The sequence below is a fragment of the Elephantulus edwardii genome, unplaced genomic scaffold (genome assembly GCF_000299155.1).
Source record: "Elephantulus edwardii isolate Elephantulus edwardi_28Jun2011 unplaced genomic scaffold, EleEdw1.0 scaffold00302, whole genome shotgun sequence".
Lineage (NCBI taxonomy): Eukaryota > Metazoa > Chordata > Mammalia > Macroscelidea > Macroscelididae > Elephantulus > Elephantulus edwardii.
This window is the reverse complement of record NW_006400052.1, coordinates 2,230,589-2,250,772: the sequence shown is the minus strand read 5'-3', so window position 1 is coordinate 2,250,772 and position 20,184 is coordinate 2,230,589. Positions and strand designations below refer to the sequence as shown.

The 20,184-nt window shown below is 49.0% G+C and overlaps 1 protein-coding gene across 3 annotated transcripts in view; it reads left to right on the top strand.

Moving 5' to 3' along the window:
• The window catches only part of POU2F2 (POU class 2 homeobox 2), a 39,229-nt gene that overhangs the window by 9,727 nt on the left and 9,318 nt on the right, over nt 1-20,184 (top strand). For 2 of the 3 annotated variants that reach the window (XM_006900933.1, XM_006900934.1), the window contains exons 5-9: nt 2,535-2,651; nt 15,379-15,484; nt 15,578-15,669; nt 19,207-19,320; nt 19,434-19,575. In XM_006900933.1, coding sequence (XP_006900995.1) covers nt 2,535-2,651; nt 15,379-15,484; nt 15,578-15,669; nt 19,207-19,320; nt 19,434-19,575 — 571 coding nt within the window. Of the gene's footprint in view, nt 1-2,534; nt 2,652-15,378; nt 15,485-15,577; nt 15,670-19,158; nt 19,321-19,433; nt 19,576-20,184 lie in introns of all 3 variants that reach the window. The other variant, XM_006900932.1, reaches the window with a different exon arrangement.

Sequence of the window (20,184 nt, the reverse complement as noted above, 5' to 3'; positions counted from 1 at the left end):
TCCCGGGCCCCCAGCCTCGTCCATCCCGGGCCCCCAGCCTCGTCCATCCCGGGCCCCCAGCCTCGTCCATCCCGGGCCCCCAGCCTCGTCCATCCTGGGCCCCCAGCCTCGTCCATCCTGGGCCCCCAGCCTCATAGTGTGCCCCCTCCACCCCCAGGGTGTGTCCATTCTCTGCCCTCCTCCCCCAACTCCCTCCTTGGCTCAATCTCATTTTTACAGTTTCTCTTCTTCCCTAGCAGCTGCTCCAACTTCTCTTTGGGGAAACTGGATCATTGTTTTCCTGGGTTTGCCCCAACCCCATGCAATATATGGTCTCTGGCCACCCTCATCCTGCTCCTTATTTTTTCTCTCTGTCACTCTCTCTCTGGTGTTTCCTGTCATTGGTCCTCAAAAGGCAAAGGTTGTGGTACTCCCCTTGAGATTCTGAACTGCCCCCCCTTGTACATGAATTTATATCAGTTTTTCTAATTGGGTTGATTAAAACCACCACCACTTTTATTACGGAAAATGTAGGCCAGACTCAGAAGTAGAGTACAATGAAACACCCACAGCCCCAACCATTGACTTCAACAACGGCCAGCTCCCAGCTCATGAAGTGACCTCTCAACCCCTTTAAAAATACTTTATTCTATTTTGTTGTGAACACTCCTCCTTTTTTAAAAAAAAAATAACTTGCTCGATTTTGTTATGAGCTCTGGTGGCCTAGTGGGTAAGGAGTTGGTTGTCCTGCCAACCCAAAGGTTGCCTATTCGAATCCCACAGTTGCTCTGCAGAAGAAAGGTGGGCAGTTCAGGTTTCCACGAGCACAGCTCAGCGACACTGCAAGCTGAGCAAGGCTTCGCCCTCTTTTCGGGATTGTTCCTCCCCCATTAGCATTAACCCACTGCCCCTAAGTTTCCTGTCTGTTCTTTCCAATTGCTGTTGTCAGTCTGATCCCATAAACATAGAGCTTAATGAATTGACTCACTTTTTCAGTAGCTAAAAGAAATGTGCTGAGTTTTGGTGTTTGGGTTTTTTTTTCCAAGTGGAAACATTATTAATAGAAAACCAGAATCACTTGCCATGGAAGAAATAGATTGGCTGTTTAAAATTTACCCAGAGACTCTTACCAGCTGGAAGGTCAAGACCTGAAGCCTGGTTTCCCTTAGTTAATTAGGGAGATCAGCCAGTGTTGAAGAGGTGTTGAAAACATCCCTGCTCCGTAGGGAAGCCTCATCTTTTTCCTTTTGGCGTGTGTGTGATATGAACGAGTCAGCAGAGCAAGCCGATCTCCTATTCAACCATTCATGCACATTTTATTTTGTGAAGTTAAATAGAGTTTCTTCTTAAACTGACCAAATGGAATGAAAGAGCACAAAAAAACCCCTGTCTTCTCACCCTGGCATTCAATGTTGTATTTTTAAGACTTTTTCCTTAAAATTTGATCCATGTTGCAAATGCATACGCCATCCCCAGTACAGTGCTCTGTGGGTCTCCCCAGCACAACCCATCCTGTCACCAGAGCCAACCTTCCCTAACCAGCGCTGGCCACTGCCCTGACTCCTCTTGACCTCTTTACTCCACCCTGTATATGTGCTGTCTCTTAAACTTTCTGTCCTTGGTCTCCCATCATTTGAGATGTGTCACTTGGTCACCGAGGCTTTACTGGCCTGTTTGAGTTCCATATGCCACCCTCCTACCAATTCGCTGTGTCATCTTGCGCAAGTTAACTGTCCTCAACCTCCCTTTTTGGCAGAATGGTCCCTGTTGTCTCTAGGCTGGAGAATGTGATTCATACACCGTGCCCCTCATGTCCTCCTCTCTGCCACCCTACAGACCTTTCAGGCAAAGCCACCCTTGTCTGACTTTACCTTGTCAGCTCCTTCAGATCTATCCTGGGTGTATGATGTGGGGTGCACTCACATTCATGCTCAGAGAGGCGGGTGGGGGCTGAAAGGTGGGTCCCCATCAGGACAGCAGAGATACTTTGCTCAATCATCCCAGATTTTTAAATGAGCAGCTGTTTGGAGCCAAATGGCAGCATCAGCCATCCCCCCAACATCTGCCCTCGTCATACATCAGCACGGTCTCGCTCTCTTCGGCCTGGCTGTTTGAATTCGTGGTCCCTGCTTTAAAGCCATTACTTTCAAGCATACCGTGCTCTAAGCCTGGCTCCAGTGGACAACCACGTGAGGAGCACGTTGGGCCAGAGCAGAGGGGTGTGGGACCCAGGGCCCCCAGTGGTGCTGTTTCTACTTTGACAGACGGGGAGACTGACCCCAGGAGGGGGATCATGAACGGTACAGGGAGACCTGGTTCTGGAGGCAGCCAGGGTGCAGGTGATGAGGAAAAGAGAGGGTGGCCTGAGGCTGCTGTGCCGGGCAGGGCCAGGTCAGAAGCAGCAGCCTGGCCTGTATCACCTCCCTCTTCCTGGGTCGGCCCAGGCTGCCACCCTCCACCCCACACATGCCCTCTTCTTTGGTTCACAGGTGGGCATTCTCTCTGGCCTCCACCTAACATTCTGGGGTCCTGGACCCTGCCTCTCTCCCCCCCAGATCAAGGCTGAAGACCCCAGTGGTGACTCAACCCCAGCAGCACCCCCGCCCCCGCAGCCGGTTCAGCCTCATCTGCCCCAGGCCCAACTCATGTTGACAGGCAGTCAGCTAGCTGGGGTGAGTATTGGGGAGAGGTGGGGGGACACAGGCCTGCTGTCTCCCGTCAAGTCTCAGGAGTGTTGGCACCAGACGCCTCATTAGGGCCACGGCCCCTCTCTCATGCCTGCCTCTCCCCTCGCTGTCTTCTCTCCTGTAAGACTTGGCCCCTGACCTGCTTGGCCCAGGCACTAACCCTTCTCTGCCTTCTCTGCTCCTCCCTGCCCGCCTGCTCCGCTGGGCCCACTGCCCACAGCTCACGGCGCTGATGCCGGCCCAGCAGCAGCTCCTCCTGCAGCAGGCCCAGGCCCAGCTCCTGGCTGCCGCCGTGCAGCAGTCCAATGCCGCCGCCGCTGCCAATGCCGCCGCCGCTGCCGCCGCCGCCTCCTCCTCTGCCTCTTCCTCCTCCTCTGCCTCCTCTTCCACCTCGCAGCCCCCGGCTTCCTCTGGGGGAGGTGACCTGCCACCACCACAGCCTGCCAGCCAGCCCCCCGGGACCCCACAGCTAACCCTCTCCCAGCCCATCCAGCTCACAGCACAGGTAAGGGCAGCCCTGGTGACCACGCTCCCTCCATGGGCCATGGGGGCCCAGTTGGTCCCTGTGCACTGCTCTGAGCTGCCAGCCACGCAGCTCCCAGAAAGCCTGGGAAGCCTTGAAATCCTGCCTCCCCATTGTACAGAGGGGTAGAGTGAGGCCCAAGAGAGGAAACAGGCACATGCAATGTTCTAGGAGCTGGAATAACCCAGGAGGTGGGTGTACTGCTCCTCTATCTACAGGTGAGGAAACCAGGAGTCCCCCCCCCATGGACGGTATGCGTGTGGGTGTACACAAAGGGCCAAGAGTTCAAATCCTTGCCCCACACCCTGATTCCGGCTCATCTGGCAAGATGCCTTTTCAGAAAATGGCCTTGTGTTCTAGTGGGTCAGGAAGGGCAGTGTGTTCTCATGCATTCTAGAGAGTCCTGGTGCCAGTTCAGCTGTAAACAGGTGGCCAAAAAGTCATTCGGTGTGAGCAGAGAAAGAACTAAATGGGCTTCCCCTTGGGGCGAGCGTGCCAGCCCCATCCGTCCTCGGCGCCGGTCAGGCTGTGTGGTGTCTGTGAGCCTTTGAGCTCGTGGCTCATGGTCTAATGCACCAAAGGACCCTGGAAACCATTATTAGTAGTTCACTCCCTCACAGACCTTGAGACGCGCTCCTCTCCCTCCGTCCGCCCCAGCGGGAGGCGCTGGCCAGCCCTCGAGAGGCTATTTCCTTGCACAGGGTTTGCCTCTTCAGGTGGACAGATGGGCACCAGACCATGATTGGCCAGCTTCTCATTTGGGGTTTGTGTTTTTCAATGTGGAGCCAATAGCTGTGTCTTTAGAATTCACTATCACTGGGCGTGCTTCTGTGGAGACACAGAGCTATCTGTCCCCACTGCCTCAAGACAGCCCACCCAGACTCGCCCTCCCAGTACCTGGCTCCCCCCACTAATAACAACCAGAGTCTGTTGGGTACCCTCTTCATACCAGGCATGGGACCGATAAGGAATTCACGAATGTGTATCCAGCTCGCCGACTGGCCCACTGGCCGAGGCTTTGAGCGCAACGGGCAGAGCTTCATGGGACGTGTCTTCCATGCCCCCCATTCAGCCACCGAAGACTTTAGTCACAGGCGTTCCATTTGCCTCATACCACACACTGCCTTTTTGCTGAGCTTCAGGGCTGTGGTGCCTCCCACTGCGGCTGAGCTGTTATGTCTCTCATCGCCCTGGCTTTTGTTTCCCCTCCCTTCACAACAATAGCTCCTCCTCACCCTTTGAACCTCAGTTCAGGATGGATGCCCCCTCCAGGAGGCCTTCCTTGACTTCCGGCCCTGGTACCCTCTAAGGACTCCAGCACATGCCTCTCCCACCCTGGCCTGTGTCTGAATGAATTAACTAACTCACTGATATTGAGCTGAAATGGACTCATAGCTGACCTTCCAGAGGTTTTTCAGAGGCTGTAAATCCCATGGAGGAAATGACCCGTCTCTTCTTGTGCAGCGTGCCTTTGGATTGGCAGCACAACTCCCTACCTCACTAGGGCACCCGAGCTCCCTTGTGTCTGACTACATTTTAAAAATGCTTGTTAATGAGGGAAAGATGGAGAGGTAGGAGGTAGAGAGATAGGGCAACCTAGAACCCAGCAAGGCCATTCTCTCCTGTGAGCAGCAGCCACATCCCCAGGCTGCCATGGCCCCCCATCAGAAGCCTTCCTGTCTGTCATCTGGTGTCCCATCCAGTCCAACTCTTGGGGTCTCTGGAACCCCCTCACTGCCAAAGTCTTTGGTTTCATTTCTTCACTCCCCAGCTCCTGCCGGCTCTGATCTAGCCCTATCTGTCATCAGCCTATGCAGAGTGGGACCAGGTTTTCTGGGAGTTCTATTTTTTTTAATTGAGATTTTAATGAAAGTTCACAGAGAACTTGGATTTCCATTCATTCACTGTTGCATATTTTCCTCTCTGCCCACCCATCCCCTAGTTTACTTTTCTCTGAATAAAAAAAAAAGAAAATCTTTCATCATTGTATAATTCCCCACCCCTACTTCAGTCCACTTTACTATGCAGTAAAGTGCACTTTTGTCATGCAAGTAATACCTAATCATATATTCCTTTTAAGCAGTTCTCTCCCTCATCTATTCAATGCAGTGTATATTATTTATCCCCTCTTTTTTTAGTTTTCCCCCAACCCCAATGTCAGTCCTGTTTTATAACAGTGGTGTTATGTGAGAAATATTTCACGCAGCATAATGTCCTCCAGGGTCACCCATTTTGTATATTTCATGAGTTCCTTGCTTTTCAGTACTGTGTAATATTCCATGTGTGACTATACCACAGCTTCTCTATCCATTCATTTGTTGATGGGCACTTGGGTTGTTTCTAGCTCTTTGTTATTGCAAACAAAGATGCTGTAATCATGGGTGTGCATATATCTGCTTGGGTGGCGGTTATGGTTTCTTTAGGGTAAATTCCCAGTAGTGGAATTTCTGGGTCAAATGGTATTTCTTATTTCCAACTTTTTTTTAATTTCTTTTTAATTTTTATTGTATTATGTTTACATGTACTGTCAAATCAGATCTGACTGGTACAGGAGGAGATTGCCCCCTCCTTCTCCAGCAGAGCATCTGGTGGATTTGAACCACGTACCTCTGGTTTTGCAGTGCAGCATCTTGCCACTAGGCCACCAGAGCTCCCTAATTTCCAACTTTTTGAGAAAGCACCATACAGCCTTCCATAGTGGTTGCACCATTTTACATTCCCACCAACAGTGAATAAGGGTTCCAGTTTCTCCACAACCTCACCAGCATTTGTTGTTTGCTGTTCTGTTGAATTTTGCTCTTCTTACTGGGATGAGATGGTATCTCATAGTTGTTTTGATTTGCATCTCTCTTAGAACGAGGGATTTTGAACATTTCTTCATGTGTTTGTCATCTGAATGTCTTCTTTGGTAAAGTGTCTGTTCATATCATGTGCCCATTTTGTGATTGGTTTATTTATCTTGTTGTGGTGGGGAGTTCCCTTATTGTCTCAGGCTGAGGCACCCCGTGTCAGCCCCACACAGAGTCCCATTCTCTTGCCCTCTCTGCTGCTTCCAGTCTCCACCTTCCCCGACCCAGGTCCCTTTGCCTCCAGGTTGCACTTTGGTACCTAGTGTGCTAAGTTCTTGGCAGGAAGCTGAGGACTAGAGTGAATTAGCAGTGTAATACATACCCACGATACCAGCACCAGAGCTCCTATAAAAGGAAGAGAGAGAAATTTACAATATTGACCATTGGCAAGTATTTTTTAAATTTTTTAATTCATTTTAATGAAAGTTTATAGAAACTTAGGGTTTCCAGTCATTCATTGTTACACTCTTCTCCTTGAAAAGTAAAACTCTTTCATTGTTATGCAACCCCTCCCCTCAAGTCCATTCTACTGTGCAGCCTTCATTCTGGATTCCTGTTATGTCAATAATACCTACTTATATATCCCTTTTAAACAGTTCTCTCCCTCATCTGTTTCAATGCAGTGTACATCATTCCACCCCTCCTTCTCTGTCTTTTCTCAACCCCAACGTCAGTCCCATTTTACAACAGTGGCCCTATGCAATATTTTTTGTGACTGTGATATTTCACTCAGCATAATGTCCTCCAGGGTCACCCATTTTGAATAATATTTCATGAGTTCCTGGTTTTCAATGCTGTATAGTATTCCATTGTGTGACTATACCACAGCTTCTCTATCCATTTGTTTGTTGATGGGCACTTGGGTTGTTTCCAGCTCTTTGCTATGTGAACAAAGACGCAATAAACATGGGTGTGCATATATCTACTTGGGTGGTGGTTATGGTTTCTTTAGGGTAAATTCCCAGTAGTAGAATTGCTGGGTCAAATGGTATTTCTATTTGTAAGTTTTTGAGAAAGCACCATACAGCCTTCCATAGTGGTTGCACCATTTTACATTCCCACCAACAGTGAATAAGGGTTCCAGTTTCTCCACAACCTTACCAGCATTTGATGTTTGCTGTTCTATTAAATTTTGCTATTCTTATTGGGACAAGATGATATCTCATAGTTGTTTTGATTTACATCTCTCTTAGAGCGAGGGATTTTGAACATTTCTTCATGTGCTTGTTGGCCATCTGAATGTCTTCTTTGATGAAGTGTCTGTTCATATCCTGTGCTCATTTTTCAGTTGGATTATTTACCTTTATCTTGTTGTGGTGGACCATTTTAACATGATTGAGCCCTTCCCCCCCCATTATAATAGTGTAAATTAAAAAACCCACTTTTAACCACACTTCCTCCCTATGATTCTCATTTCCATTAGTCTTTTTTTAAAAGTTTTATTTTGTGTGTGTTTTCAAATTGGATCTGAATGGTACAGGAGGAGATTGCCCCTCCTCCAGCAGAGCATCTGGTGGATTCAAACCACGTTTGGGATTGCAGTGCAGTTTCTTGCCAGTAGGCCACCAGAGCTCTCTTCCATTATTAGTCTTTCTACCCTATAGGCAAATGCATCCTTTTGATTTTAACTGGTTGATTATCCTGAAGGTGACCAAACTTTTTTTTTTATATTTTAATGAAAGTTTATCAAGAACTTGAATTTCCATTCATTCATTTTTGCACATTTTCCTCCCTGTCCCCCCTGCCAGTTTGCTTTTTTTCTTTTGGAAAAAGCTCTTTTATTGTTATACAGTGTGTCTCCTCCCACCCCCCCCACCCCCACTTTACTATGCAGTTCTTATTCTGGACTCTTGTCATGCCAATAATACCTAATCATATATTCCTTTTACACAGTTCTCTTTCTCGTCTGTTTCAGTGCCGTGGACATTATTTATCCCCTCTTTTCTGTTTCCCCCCCAACCTCCATATCAGTCCTGTTCTCTAACAGTGGCATTATGCTGTATTTGTGTTTTTCTGACTGAGATATTTCACTCACCATAATGTCCTCCATGGGAAGGTGACCAAACTTATTCTGAATGATTGTGCTACTCATTGCCATCAATCAGAACTGATTCATAGCTCCACTGGGTGTCTGAGACTGCAAATGACGCAGGAGAGGATTGCCCGTCTTTCTCCTTTGGTGGATACGAACTGCCAGAGAGGCACAGGCTTGGGGTCAGCAGCGCACCTCCCTGCAGACTGTGCCAACTTGATTATTCTAAGAAGTGCTTTATTCCTCTCTTCACCAACATATTTTGTATTGTGATTTGGGTGAAAGTTTGCAAGACATAATTGCCTTTTCAATAATTCCTGCACATTGTGTTCCCCAACATTAATTACGATACCCACAGCGTCTGATCACTATTCATTCCAAATTATCTTTCCTTTCACTCATCTTGATAAGTATTTATTATCTGTGAATTCATTTCCTGCTTCCCTTCCTCCCTGTCCCCTCCCTGTTAAGCATGCTAGAATGATTCTCCTTTGGGAGGAGCTGTGGAGGTGAAGGCTGGAGCAAGGCTGTGTGTCCTCGCATGTCCCAGGCCCCCAGTACAATGAGAACCCACTGGAGGGTCCTCCAGATTGGAACCGGCTCTACCGCAGAGAGTTTGAGTTTCCATTTTCTTCCCCTTTACTGAGATCGTCTGATACAATTTCTGTCGTGGCTGCTGGTGAATTGGCTTTCCACCCACCGCAGAATTTCCCTGAAATTTCAACTAGAAGGTCATAGTGTGATGACTCCTCTCCTCACAGGTTAAGACAAATTGACACTTCTGGAAGGTATTTGCCATTTCCTTCAGGCCCTTCATGGGTACTATTTGAACCTTACAATCAAAGTAAGAGGCCTCCTATTAATATTCTGTAAGCCAGAAGTTTGAAATGAAGCTGTCAGCAGGCCCGTCTCCTCTTGGAAGTCTCTGGGGGTCCCTGCCTTGCTCCTGGTGTTCACAGTAGTGAGAACGATGGTTGCTGGTTCTTGTGACGACCCTCTGTTAGGTTTCCAAGGCAGCAAATCTTTGAGGGAGGAGACTGCCTGCCCGTCCATTTCCTGAGCGGTAACATGGGTTGGAACTCATGACCTTTTGGGTGTCAGCCCAGCACATTACCACTATGCCAGGTCATGCCTGGCAGTCATTCTCATTCCTTGGCTGTAGTGGCCTCACTACAGTCTATGCCTTAAGCCTCCATGGCTTTCTTCCTGCCTCTTCTTGTGCCCCTTCCACCTTTTTGTTTTACTTTGTATCTTAGGGGTTCTTTTATGAATTTTTATTTTATATTGGTTTGTTTACTAAGTTTGTACACATTGTGTTTCACACTATTCTCCATTCACATTGTGTTTCATACAAGCATTCCTATTCATTATATTTTATAAAATTAATCACCACTGGACTGTGCCCATCATTACCCTGTCTTTTCAGGTCCCTTTACCTCCCCCCACCCCATCAAATTGTGGAATCCTGTGATTTCGTCCCCACCCATCCTCACCCCTGTGCTCCCACCCTTTCCCGCCGTGGACCCCTATACATGTTTTACTAGTTATCCTACTATTTATACTATATTGGCCTTATGCAGTATTTGTCTTTATGAGAGTGAGTTAGTTCATTCAGCATAATGCTTTCCAGTTCCTCCCAAGTTAGGTAGTAGTATTTTTTTAAATTGTTGCTCCTGAGTACTTCATAGTATTCTATTGTGTGAATGAATGTACCACAATTTCTCAATCCATTTGGTTGTGGTTGGACAATTGGGGCTGTTTCCATGTTCTTGCCCTGTACCCCTTCCTCTTAAAAAAATATCAGTCCCTGAATTTTAGGTGTGCCCTAAATTCTGGACAATGTCATCTTGAGATCCTTTACAGATTAAATCTGCAAATGAGCTATTTCCAAACAAGGTCACATTTTGAGGTCCAGGCAGACCTGATTTAGGGGACATACAACAATGTATTACAAGCAAAGGGAGCTCTGGTGGCCTAGTAGCAAGAAGCTGCACTGCAATACCAAAGGCTCCTGGTTCGAATCCACCAGGTGCTCCGCTGGAGAAGGAGGGGCAACTTCCTCCTATTCCAGTCAGATCCGATTTGACAGTACACAACAAGAAAAAAGAAAAAACAAAACAAACCAATATATTACAGCCATGCTCTGAGACTGAGGTGGGCAAGGCCCAGCACAGAGAATTGTCTTCCCCAAATCACAGAGCAGGAAACATGCCCAAGACTCAACCCCCTGAGTTTCCCAGCTGGAAGGGACCTTGACACCCACCGTCTAGCCCCACTCCCGTTCTTGGAAGATAGGGTACAGTTTGTCTGGTGCTCTCCAACAGCTCATCCCACCACCAGAGCCCAAGAACCTGCCCCCCTGCAGAGCACAGTCTGCCCAGATTGGTGTGCACAGTCCCTGTGCCTCTCCGAGCCCTGTTCATTCCACTCTGGACATACTTGGTCTGGATATGTGTTAGAATCAGGCGTTCGGAGCTGATCAGAAATAGCCACATCAGTGCGACAGACCTGCACACAAACCCCAACCCGGTTGCTGAGGGATGAGAGGCACAGAGGGGTGTGCGCTGTGGTGAGGCGTACACCTGGGGTGCACAGCTGGGCCACTTTGGAGCTGTCAGGCCATGGGGCCCAAGCCAACTCGAGTCCTCCCCTGAGGCTTCTCTTGCCCCTGGGGAACCAAGCCCAGATCAGAACTTGGACACTTCCCCTCTGCTTTCACCCATGTATCGGGGAGCTCTGCTGGCATCATGGGTTAAGTGCTGGCTGGTAACCCAAAGGCCAGCAGTTTGAACCCAGTGGCTGCTCCACAGGACAGCTGCTGTGGTCTCTTCCTGGGAAAACTTAAGAGGCCTGGAAGCTGGTGGAGGGTCTTCACGAACTGGAGCCATGGCTAAGGCCGAGGTTTGGTTGCTCCATTTAACACACAAAGGTGCCCCTCAGCCCTTCTGCCTCCAGTTGATGACCAAAAGCTCCAGCTTCAGCTAATTACAGCCAGACCTGAGGTTTTGCCTCTTTTATTCGGTGAGATCATTTGCTGTGTGATGGGTGGGAGGGATGAGAACACAGCCATGACCCTGCCCTGCTCAGGGTTGCGGGAGCTGCTGCCCTCCGCGCAGGCTTGGCTCAGGTTACAAGCTGCCGTGGAGTCACAGCTCTTCCTGGCGAGGGGCCGCACCCTCTCCACTTGGTAACGTCACCGCGGGGCCCCCAGCGGCCGCAGAGCGCGCGCGGCCTCCAGGTGGTGGGGAACGGCGCCCCCTCCTGGTCGGCGTCTGCCTCGGCCCAGAAAGCTTACAACCCAAATTCACTATCTCGGAATCAGGCTTGGTCCTGGCAGCTTTCCATCGCGTTTCTGAGGCTGTAAACCCTTTTTTTCTCCGCCCACGATGGTGATTTTCTAGTATTAGAGGAGTCACAGGTTATAATTCAGGTTGGAAGTAGCGTACAATTCCTCCATCAGGGCAGCTGCTTTTGTAGGCCCTCTGGCCTCAGCCTTGCCGCTCTGGACAAATCGACAACACTCTTTAGTTGGTAGGTGTTGCTGGGTGAGCTCTACCTCTGAGTGACCCCATGTACGACAGATCGAAACCTTGCTCAGTTCTGCAGCGTCCTCGCGCCGATGGCTGTGCCCACTGAGCTCACTCTGCCCATCCTGGTGGAGGAGCTTCCTCTCTTTTGCTGACTCTTCACCTCTCCAACCATGATGTCCCCTTTCACTCCACGTTCCGGTTATTACTGAATGTTTGCAGCGGTTCTTCATTTGGAATCACATCACGTCAGGTGCTGTAGTCTGGAGGTAGCTGAGCACCTCCCTGACAGCTGGAAGCCCCCAGTGTCTCTGCAGGGGACGGCTGGGCAGTCTCCTCCTGTGGTGTACAGCCTCTGAAAGCCCCCTGGAAGGCCAGCCATGACGGATCCAGCTCAGTGGACGGTGGTCATCTTTGAGGACCTAGTCTTTTCAATCAGTATGCATTTGAGAACTGGGCAAGGAATGAGAATGACAGAAATAGAATCAGTACCTTTGAGCTGTGGTGCTGGAGAATAACACAGACTATCCCATGGACTGCTGAAAGTACAAACAGATATGTCTTGGAGAAAGTGCAGCCAGAGGGCTCCTTGGAGGCAAAGGTGATGCAGCTTTGTCTCACATCCTTTGGGCGTGTTGCTAGAAGAAGCTATTCCTTAGAGAGGGACATCATGCTGGGAAAGTGGGGGGACAACAAAGGAGAGGGAGACCCTCAACAAGATGGATTGACACAGGGACTGTGGCAATGGGCTCAAGTGTGTGTGAGAGTGGCACAAGATAGGACAGAGTCCAAGTCTTTGTTCATCCATCCCTATGTTCCAGGCTTGCTGGGAGTCGCACTTGACTCAGTGGCACCAGCACCAGCAACAATATCTGATTTGAGGAGGCAGCTCTCCCCTAGTAGGATTTTGAGGACCTTCCAGTGGGAAGGTTTTCTTTTGTTTGACTAAAAGTTGGGGCAGGGATGGTTAGCTCCAGGGGTTTACCAGTCTCTACTGGAGCAGCAGCCCTGACCATTTTTTAAAATTTATTTTTATTGTTTTGTGTGTGTATACTGTCAAATAGATCTGACTGGTACAGGAGGAGATTGTCCCTCCTTCTCCAGAAGAGCATCTGGTGGATTCGAACCTCTGGAATTGCAGTGCAGCTTCTTGCCACTAGGCCACGAGAGCTCCCTAACCCTGACCGTTTTTATGATTTTGAGTTTTGTTTCACCTTTTTCCCTATTCTGCTTAGAACTTTCTATTGTGATCCCTTTTACAAAATCGAGAATCTTAACAGGATCAGGCTGCCTAATGTTCTCCCTCAGAGCAGAGCAGAGCAGAGTTCAATCTCCTCTGCCCCTTTGGTTGGCAGCCCAAAATGTAAAGCACTACGCTGTCATCCACTATGCCCAGGCATCTTTCTGGGTGGAACAAACAGGCAAGTCTGCGTCCTCAGGGAGCTGACAGCCACTTCAGGTGGGGAGGCAGCCAGGAGGGAGCTCACTGGTAGAAAGGAAACGTAACAGAGAGTGAAGGTGCGAAAGGAAGACCCTTCATCAGAACCGGTGGGCAGCGAGGCCTCTGAGGGGAACATTTGATGGACATGAATAAGGAGGAGGGATCAGCCACATGCAGGTCTAGAGGGACAACTGACTATGCCAAGGCCCTGAAATGAGGGCTTCTTTCTGGGTTCAGTACCGGGAGGGAAACCAGTGTGGTTGGATCAGAGCCGTGGGAAGTGTGGAAGGAGAGGGAGCGGGAGCCTGGCTTGTGCAGGCCCTGGACCAATGTAGGCAAGACAATGGAGAGCTCAGGATGAGTTTTCTTTTGAAACACGGCCCAGCACTCCCAGTCCGGCCCTCCTGGGGTTGGTGGATAGAACTGAAGAAGCATATGAACTGGGATAGGAAAATAAATGACATCTTGATATATTTTTTTTTTAAATTCTTCAGCAGAAAATGAACAAGACTTAGGGCACAGTCTTTAAGCAATCAGCTGTTCACCAAAAGGTTGATGCTTCAAATCTACCAGCCTTCTCTGTGGGAGAAAGATATGGATTCTACTTCTTAAAGATGAACCCCTTGGAAATCCTCTGGGTATCTCTACTGTGAGAGTCAGGATCAACTTGATAGGGATGAGCTTAACAGGAAATGTGGCATTTCCTTTCATTATGAACATAAACAATGAACCGTAGTAATATTAATGGCCCTAGCACTTTGTCTCCAACCTAAAGCACATCTGTCACCTGACACAGTTGATGCAGGCCTCTTGTCTGTACTTGACGGTTCTTTGAAATGACAATAGTCATCAGACCTATTACTTCAGTTTGTTAATGTGCTGATAAAGCGGCCCAGAAGTGAATACATCAGTGTGAAATAGGTTTGGTAACTAATTACATCAGTATACTTTATTTCATTTGAAAGAATATATTTTTATGTAATTTCATTAATTTTGTTGTTGTTGAAGGAATACACAACAAAGCATAACCAGTAGCCACACCCTAAATATTTTATTTTATGCATTTTCTTTTTTTCATTCTGAGAAGGGGACAGCAGATTTTGTCAGAATTTAAGGCACACAAGTGTAAACAGCTTTCTGATTGCCCTGTTAAGAGTGGACCATCTGGGTGGAAGGTGAGGGGACGCTTGGACCAGGATGGGATGGTGGAGGAAGAAGTAGGGTTTATGAATCGATTAAACAGAATGGGTTTCCCTGGTGGCATAGTAGGGTATGTGTTGGGTTGCTAATCAAAGGTTTGTAGTTCAGCTCCACCAGCCACTCCTCAGAATAAAAGACAGGCAGTCTCCTCCCATTAAGATTGACAGCCTCAGAAACCCCGTGGCACCTATCCGTGAGCTGGAATCAACTCAGAGCCATTTTTAGTTCTTGTCATCTAGCTGTAAATTGCATGAGAGCAGACAGCTTGTCTTCCTCCCCGGGAGCCCCTGGTGGACTAGGACCTCCCTTGGGCTGGCAGCGCTGCTCCCCACGGACTGGGCCACCAGAGCTCCCTGGGTCCCAAGGAGATAGTTCTTAAAAGAGCAAATGTTGAAGGCAGACTTCTTACTCACTCACTGCTGTTAAGTCAGAACAGACTCAGAGTTGACCCTCCAGTCGCTTTTCTGAGCCAGTAAATCCCATGGGAGGAGACTGCCTGTCTTTCTTCCTCGAGACGCTAGTGGATTTGAACTGTCTGCACGGTTCACGTTGCCTGGATTGGCCACACAGCTCCTCACCTGCTCTGTCACCAGCACTTCCTCACGTTTTGTTACTCGTTAAGCTAACCTATTGACTTTTTCTGCAGCCTTTAAAAGTTTAAATCACTGTTGTTATTGTTGATCATATGCACAGCTAGATATATGCCATTTCACCAGTTTGCACCTGAGGAGGGTTGTGTTTTTTTGTTTTTAAAAAAGTCTGAGTGGAAGTTCACAAAGCAATCTGTTTCTCTTCCACTATTCTGACATGTTTTGTCATGTAACATTAGTTATCATATAATCCCCACAATGTAGCCACATTCTGGGGTGTTTGAAAAGGACCATCAGGTGTCTTCACATGAAAAGAAAGGTAACTAGAGAGCGAGCTCTCCCGGGACCACAGAGGAGCCTCCTGTTCCCATGGCTGGGAGACGCCTCCTGGGAGCCCTGAGCTCAGAGATAAAGCTCGGAGACCCATGATCCATCCTGTGCTTAACTGCATCCTCCAGGCTCCAGTCCCTCGGGGCCCCGGGTGATGCCCAGAGGTAGGTGCAGGGCTGAGATTCAGGCCATCCCGTCTGTCTGTCCCCCACCCTGCCAGGACATACAGCAGCTCCTCCAGCTCCAGCAGCTGGTGCTCGTGCCTGGACACCACCTCCAGCCGCCTGCTCAATTCCTGCTGCCGCAGGCCCAGCAGAGTCAGCCAGGTAAGGTCCCGGTCGGCCCCAGAGATGCCCAAGTGCCCCCCAGACCTTGTCTCAGCTTCCCCTCACTCTGCGTGTCTGTCCTCCCCTCCTTAGGTCTGCTACCGACGCCAAATCTATTCCAGCTACCTCAGCAAACCCAGGGGGCTCTTCTGACCTCCCAGCCCCGGGCCGGGCTTCCCACACAGGTGAGACTGTGCACCAGAGCACACTAGGCATGCCGGGCACACTGGCAAATAGGCACAGCCCACAGGCACCTGCGGCCGAGCTGGGCATCCCGGGGGTCAGCCCACCTCTGTCACTGCTTTGCTGTGGGGCTGCCTTCTGCATGCCTTTCTCCCTATAGGAGTAACAGTGGCACCAACCAGGAGTTCCTAATCTTTTCTTCTTTTATTTTCAAATTTTTTTAAATTGTGATGTTAATGAAAGTTTATGGAAAAAATGGATTTTCATTCATTCATTGTTGCACATTTTCCTCCCTACTCCTGTCGGTTCACTTAAAAAAAAATTAATTGTTGATAGTTTCCTCACCTCCTGCCCCCAGTCCACTTTGCTATGCACCTCTTATTCTGGACTGTTGCCATACAAATAATGCCTAATTATATATTCCTTTTAAACAGTTCTTTCCCTCATCTGTTCCAGTGCAGTGTTCATTATCTGTCCCCTCTTTTCCTAGTTTTTGCCCAACCCCCCGTGTCAGTCCTGTTTTATAACAGTGTTGTTATGCAGTATTTGTCCTTTTGTGACTGAGATACTTCACTCAGCGTAATGTCCTCCAGGATCACACATATTGTATAATGTTTTACAAGTTCCTTGTTTTTCAGTGCTGCATAGTATTCCATGTGTGAATGTATCAGTTTTTCTATCTATTCATTTGTTGATGGGCATTTGAGTTGCATCCATCTATTTGCTATTGTGAATAATGCAGCAATAAACATGGGTGTGGTTCCTACTCTTTTCAGGCTGTAGACTCCTTGATGGAAGCCTTGAACTTGACCCCTATCTCACCCTCAACTGCACATGTGCACAAAGAGTCTGGAAGTGTGCAGGTTAAGGATACTTCTGGTCTCCTTGAGCACTCTAATTAGAAGGATCTCTGAGGAAGGGGGCTCTTGAGTGCTTATTCATGGCCACTGTCTGTACCCGAGATTGGAAGTGGGGCTAAGAGTCATGTTTTATTTGGCCTACATGATACTTCTGTAATTAAAGGAGTTGTGAACAAATATTCTAGAAAGAGCTAGACTTGGGGGTTTTTCCCAGCTTCCCTTGACAAACCAGACAATCAGGAGGGACTGGATCTGCTTGGTGGGAAGAGTGCAGCAGCTGCTGTCAGACAGGTGCTGGTTCTTCAGGCCACCAGGGCGGCCACCTGCCCAGCCTCCAGGGTCTTCCTGGAGTTTAATCATAATGATCTTTTACCTCTTCTTTTCACGGAACTCAAAGTTTTTTCCTACTCATTTTTTTTTCTTTCAAAAGTACATCAACTATTTCAGACAGACTGAAGTTTCAAGACTAATACAGGTATCCTCTGCATAGCTGAAACTCATAATGCTCTGAAAAATCTCATTTTTTTTTCTTGTAACTTCTTGTAACTCATTTTGCTGTGCTATGAGCCTGAGCATGACGGCTTTTCTTCATCTTGAGCTTTGAGGCAAAGCTGCTCTTTTGTCTACTGATTTGGGGGTGCCCTTGACATAGATGGAGCCGGGTTCACGAGACCTGTGTGTAAGATAGGCCAACCAGGAATTTTTTCTTCCCCCCTGGCATATGGAAACTTATTACTATGACATTTTTATCAAAATTTAAGATCCTTCTTGCCTTTGTATAAGGCCAAAAGAGATACACTGGCCACTTTGACAGTCTTAAAGTGGATTCCAAGAATGTCACCAACATCATGACCTTTGGCGACCAAACCCAGCAACAAAAACGTCACTGTTTTCCTCGATAAAATTCAAGAAGTCCTCGTTAGGCACGAAGGCTGTGATTTTCTTGCCGTTCTTGATGAGCTGGACATACTTTCTTCTTTTTTTTAATTTTTATGTGAGTGTACCGTCAAATCAGATCTGACTGGTACAGGAGGAGATTGTCCCTCCTTCCCCGGCAGAGCATCTGGTGGGTTCGAACCGTGCGCCTCTGGGATTGTAGTTGTAGCTCCTTGCCACTAGGCCACCAGAGCTCCCCTGGACATACCTTCTGATGGCAGAATTTGGCTTGCTTGGCCTCAGCACCCACTTTCCCCAACACATTTCCCTTTGCATGAGAAGCACTTCCAAAGGGGTTTGCCTTCAGAGCTGTGCCCAGGTGGGCTTTTTATACTGTTTCTCATGCCACTCTGGCCACATCGCTGGTAGCTATGTAGTTTCCTGGTGGTACAAAGACCTCAGTACCTGCTCACGTCAGTGTGGCCATGGATCCCGGAGATAGAGCGAGACAGCATTCTTTTTTCTTTTAAATAATATACTCTATGTCTTCAGTGAAAGTTCACACATCAGATTAGCTTTTCATTTGACAATTTGTGTATACATCATCCAGTGGCATTAGGCATTAGTTACATTTGCCACAATGTGAAAATTGTGTTCTGTTTGTTCCATTTCCAGCACTCTAGTTTCTCTGGCCCATTATCTCTTCATTCTTGCTATTGACTGATTGCTGGCCTTCTGAAGATACACACACACACACACACACACACGCACACACAAATAGGGTACCATATTAATAGGCAATAGCTCTTATTTTGTTTCCCAATCTGCTATTTCATTGAAAGTACATCTCAGGGGCGATTTTGTTCAAGGTTTAGAGTGTCTCTGCGTGTTAATCTTAGGGAGCCCTCAAGTCTCAGCTGGTCCAGTAACCCTGACTTAAGAATCATTGTTCTGTTGTGAGTTGTCCTCCTGTTCTATCAGGGTGCTGCCTTGGTCAGACCTGTGAGCAGTGGAAGGGAAGCTGGGCACCATCTAGTTCATCTGGTCTCTGGGTAGATGAAGTCAGGGTTCTTGGAGACTATCAACCCCATAGACTAGTTTCTTTGTGACTATGGTTTCTCTTATGTGGGCTTTCTAAAAGAAATAAAGTTCTGATTTAGAAACATTTGGCCCCACGATTATGGATATGGGGTCAAGGACCCATGTAACAAATGTCTGAACACACTACCCTTTTACCAAATGGATAATACATGAAATCAGGGTGCTCTTTGGAGGCAAGGATTGTAAAACTCCATCTCACATATTCTGGGCATGTTGTCAGGAGAGCAGTCCTTGGAGAAGAATACCATGCTTGGAAGGGTAAAAGAGGAAGAATCTTAACAAGAAACAAGATATATTGACACAGTGACTGCAACAATGGGCTAGAGCATGTGAGATATGATGAGGATGGTAGCGCAAGGTTCAGATCTGTTGTTCATAAGGTCACTCTGAGTTCCAGTCAACTTGATGGCACCGAACAACAATAACAGTATATAAGGGCTCCAGATTGCCCATGTGAGCAAACGGGGTCAAAGTTCAGACAAGGAGTGACAGTGAGTGGCAGTGCCTCCTGCAGGCTGGGGACAGAGACTCCCACTCCTGGGGTCTGGGGTCAGGAAAGGGCTGGGAGGACAAGGAGGGAGGAGGCTGTCTAGCCATTGCTGGGCCCCATCCAGGTCCTCCATCCTGCATCCCACCCACTCCCCACCCCACCAGGCCGTGACCCGCCCCACGCTGCCCGACCCGCACCTCTCGCACCCGCAGCCCCCCAAATGTTTGGAGCCCCCGTCCCATCCTGAGGAGCCCAGTGACCTGGAGGAGCTGGAGCAGTTTGCCCGCACCTTCAAGCAGCGCCGCATCAAGCTGGGCTTCACGCAGGTCTGGGCTGGGTGGGTGATGGGGTGTTGCAGGGGGATACCCCGCCAGGTGGGTGTGAGTGGACCCAATGCCAGCAGGCCCAGCCCTGATATCTGCCCCCCATTTCGGCCCAGGGTGATGTGGGTCTGGCCATGGGCAAGCTGTATGGCAATGACTTCAGCCAGACGACCATCTCCCGCTTCGAGGCCCTCAATCTGAGCTTCAAGAACATGTGCAAACTCAAGCCCCTCCTGGAGAAGTGGCTCAATGATGCAGGTGGGCTTGGGCTGGGGCTCCTGGGCAGGAAATGGGCTGGGTCAGGCCCCCTCAGGTTGGGTGATCCCCTTCATGTTGTGTAAGGTCCCCTGTCACTCTGGATGAGGCTCCCAGTCACACTGGCTAATCTCCCCCATGCTGGGTGATGGCCTCTGTCATGTGAGGTGAGGCCTCCCATGCTGGGTGAGGTCCCCTGTCACTCTGGCTGAGGCCCCTAGTGACTACTGACTGATCCTCCTCATGCTAAGCAAGGCCCTTTCAGGCTGGGTGAGGCTCCCTCAGGCTGGGTGAGGCCCCCCTCAGGCTGGGTGAGGCCCGTCATGCTGGGTGAGGCCCCCTCAGGCTGGGTGAGGCCCCCCTCATGCTGGGTGAGGCCCCCTCAGGCTGGGTGAGGCCCCCCTTAGGCTGGGTGAGGCCCCCTCAGGCTGGGTGAGGCCCCCCCTCAGGCTGGGTGAGGTCCCTTGTCATGCTGGGTGAGGCTCCCTCAGGCTGGGTGAGGCCCCTCATGCTGGGTAAGGCCCCTTGTCATGTGAGTGAGGCCCCCCTCAGGCTGGGTGAGGGCCCCCTCCATGCTGGGTGAGGCCCCCTCAGGCTGGGTGAGGCCCCTTG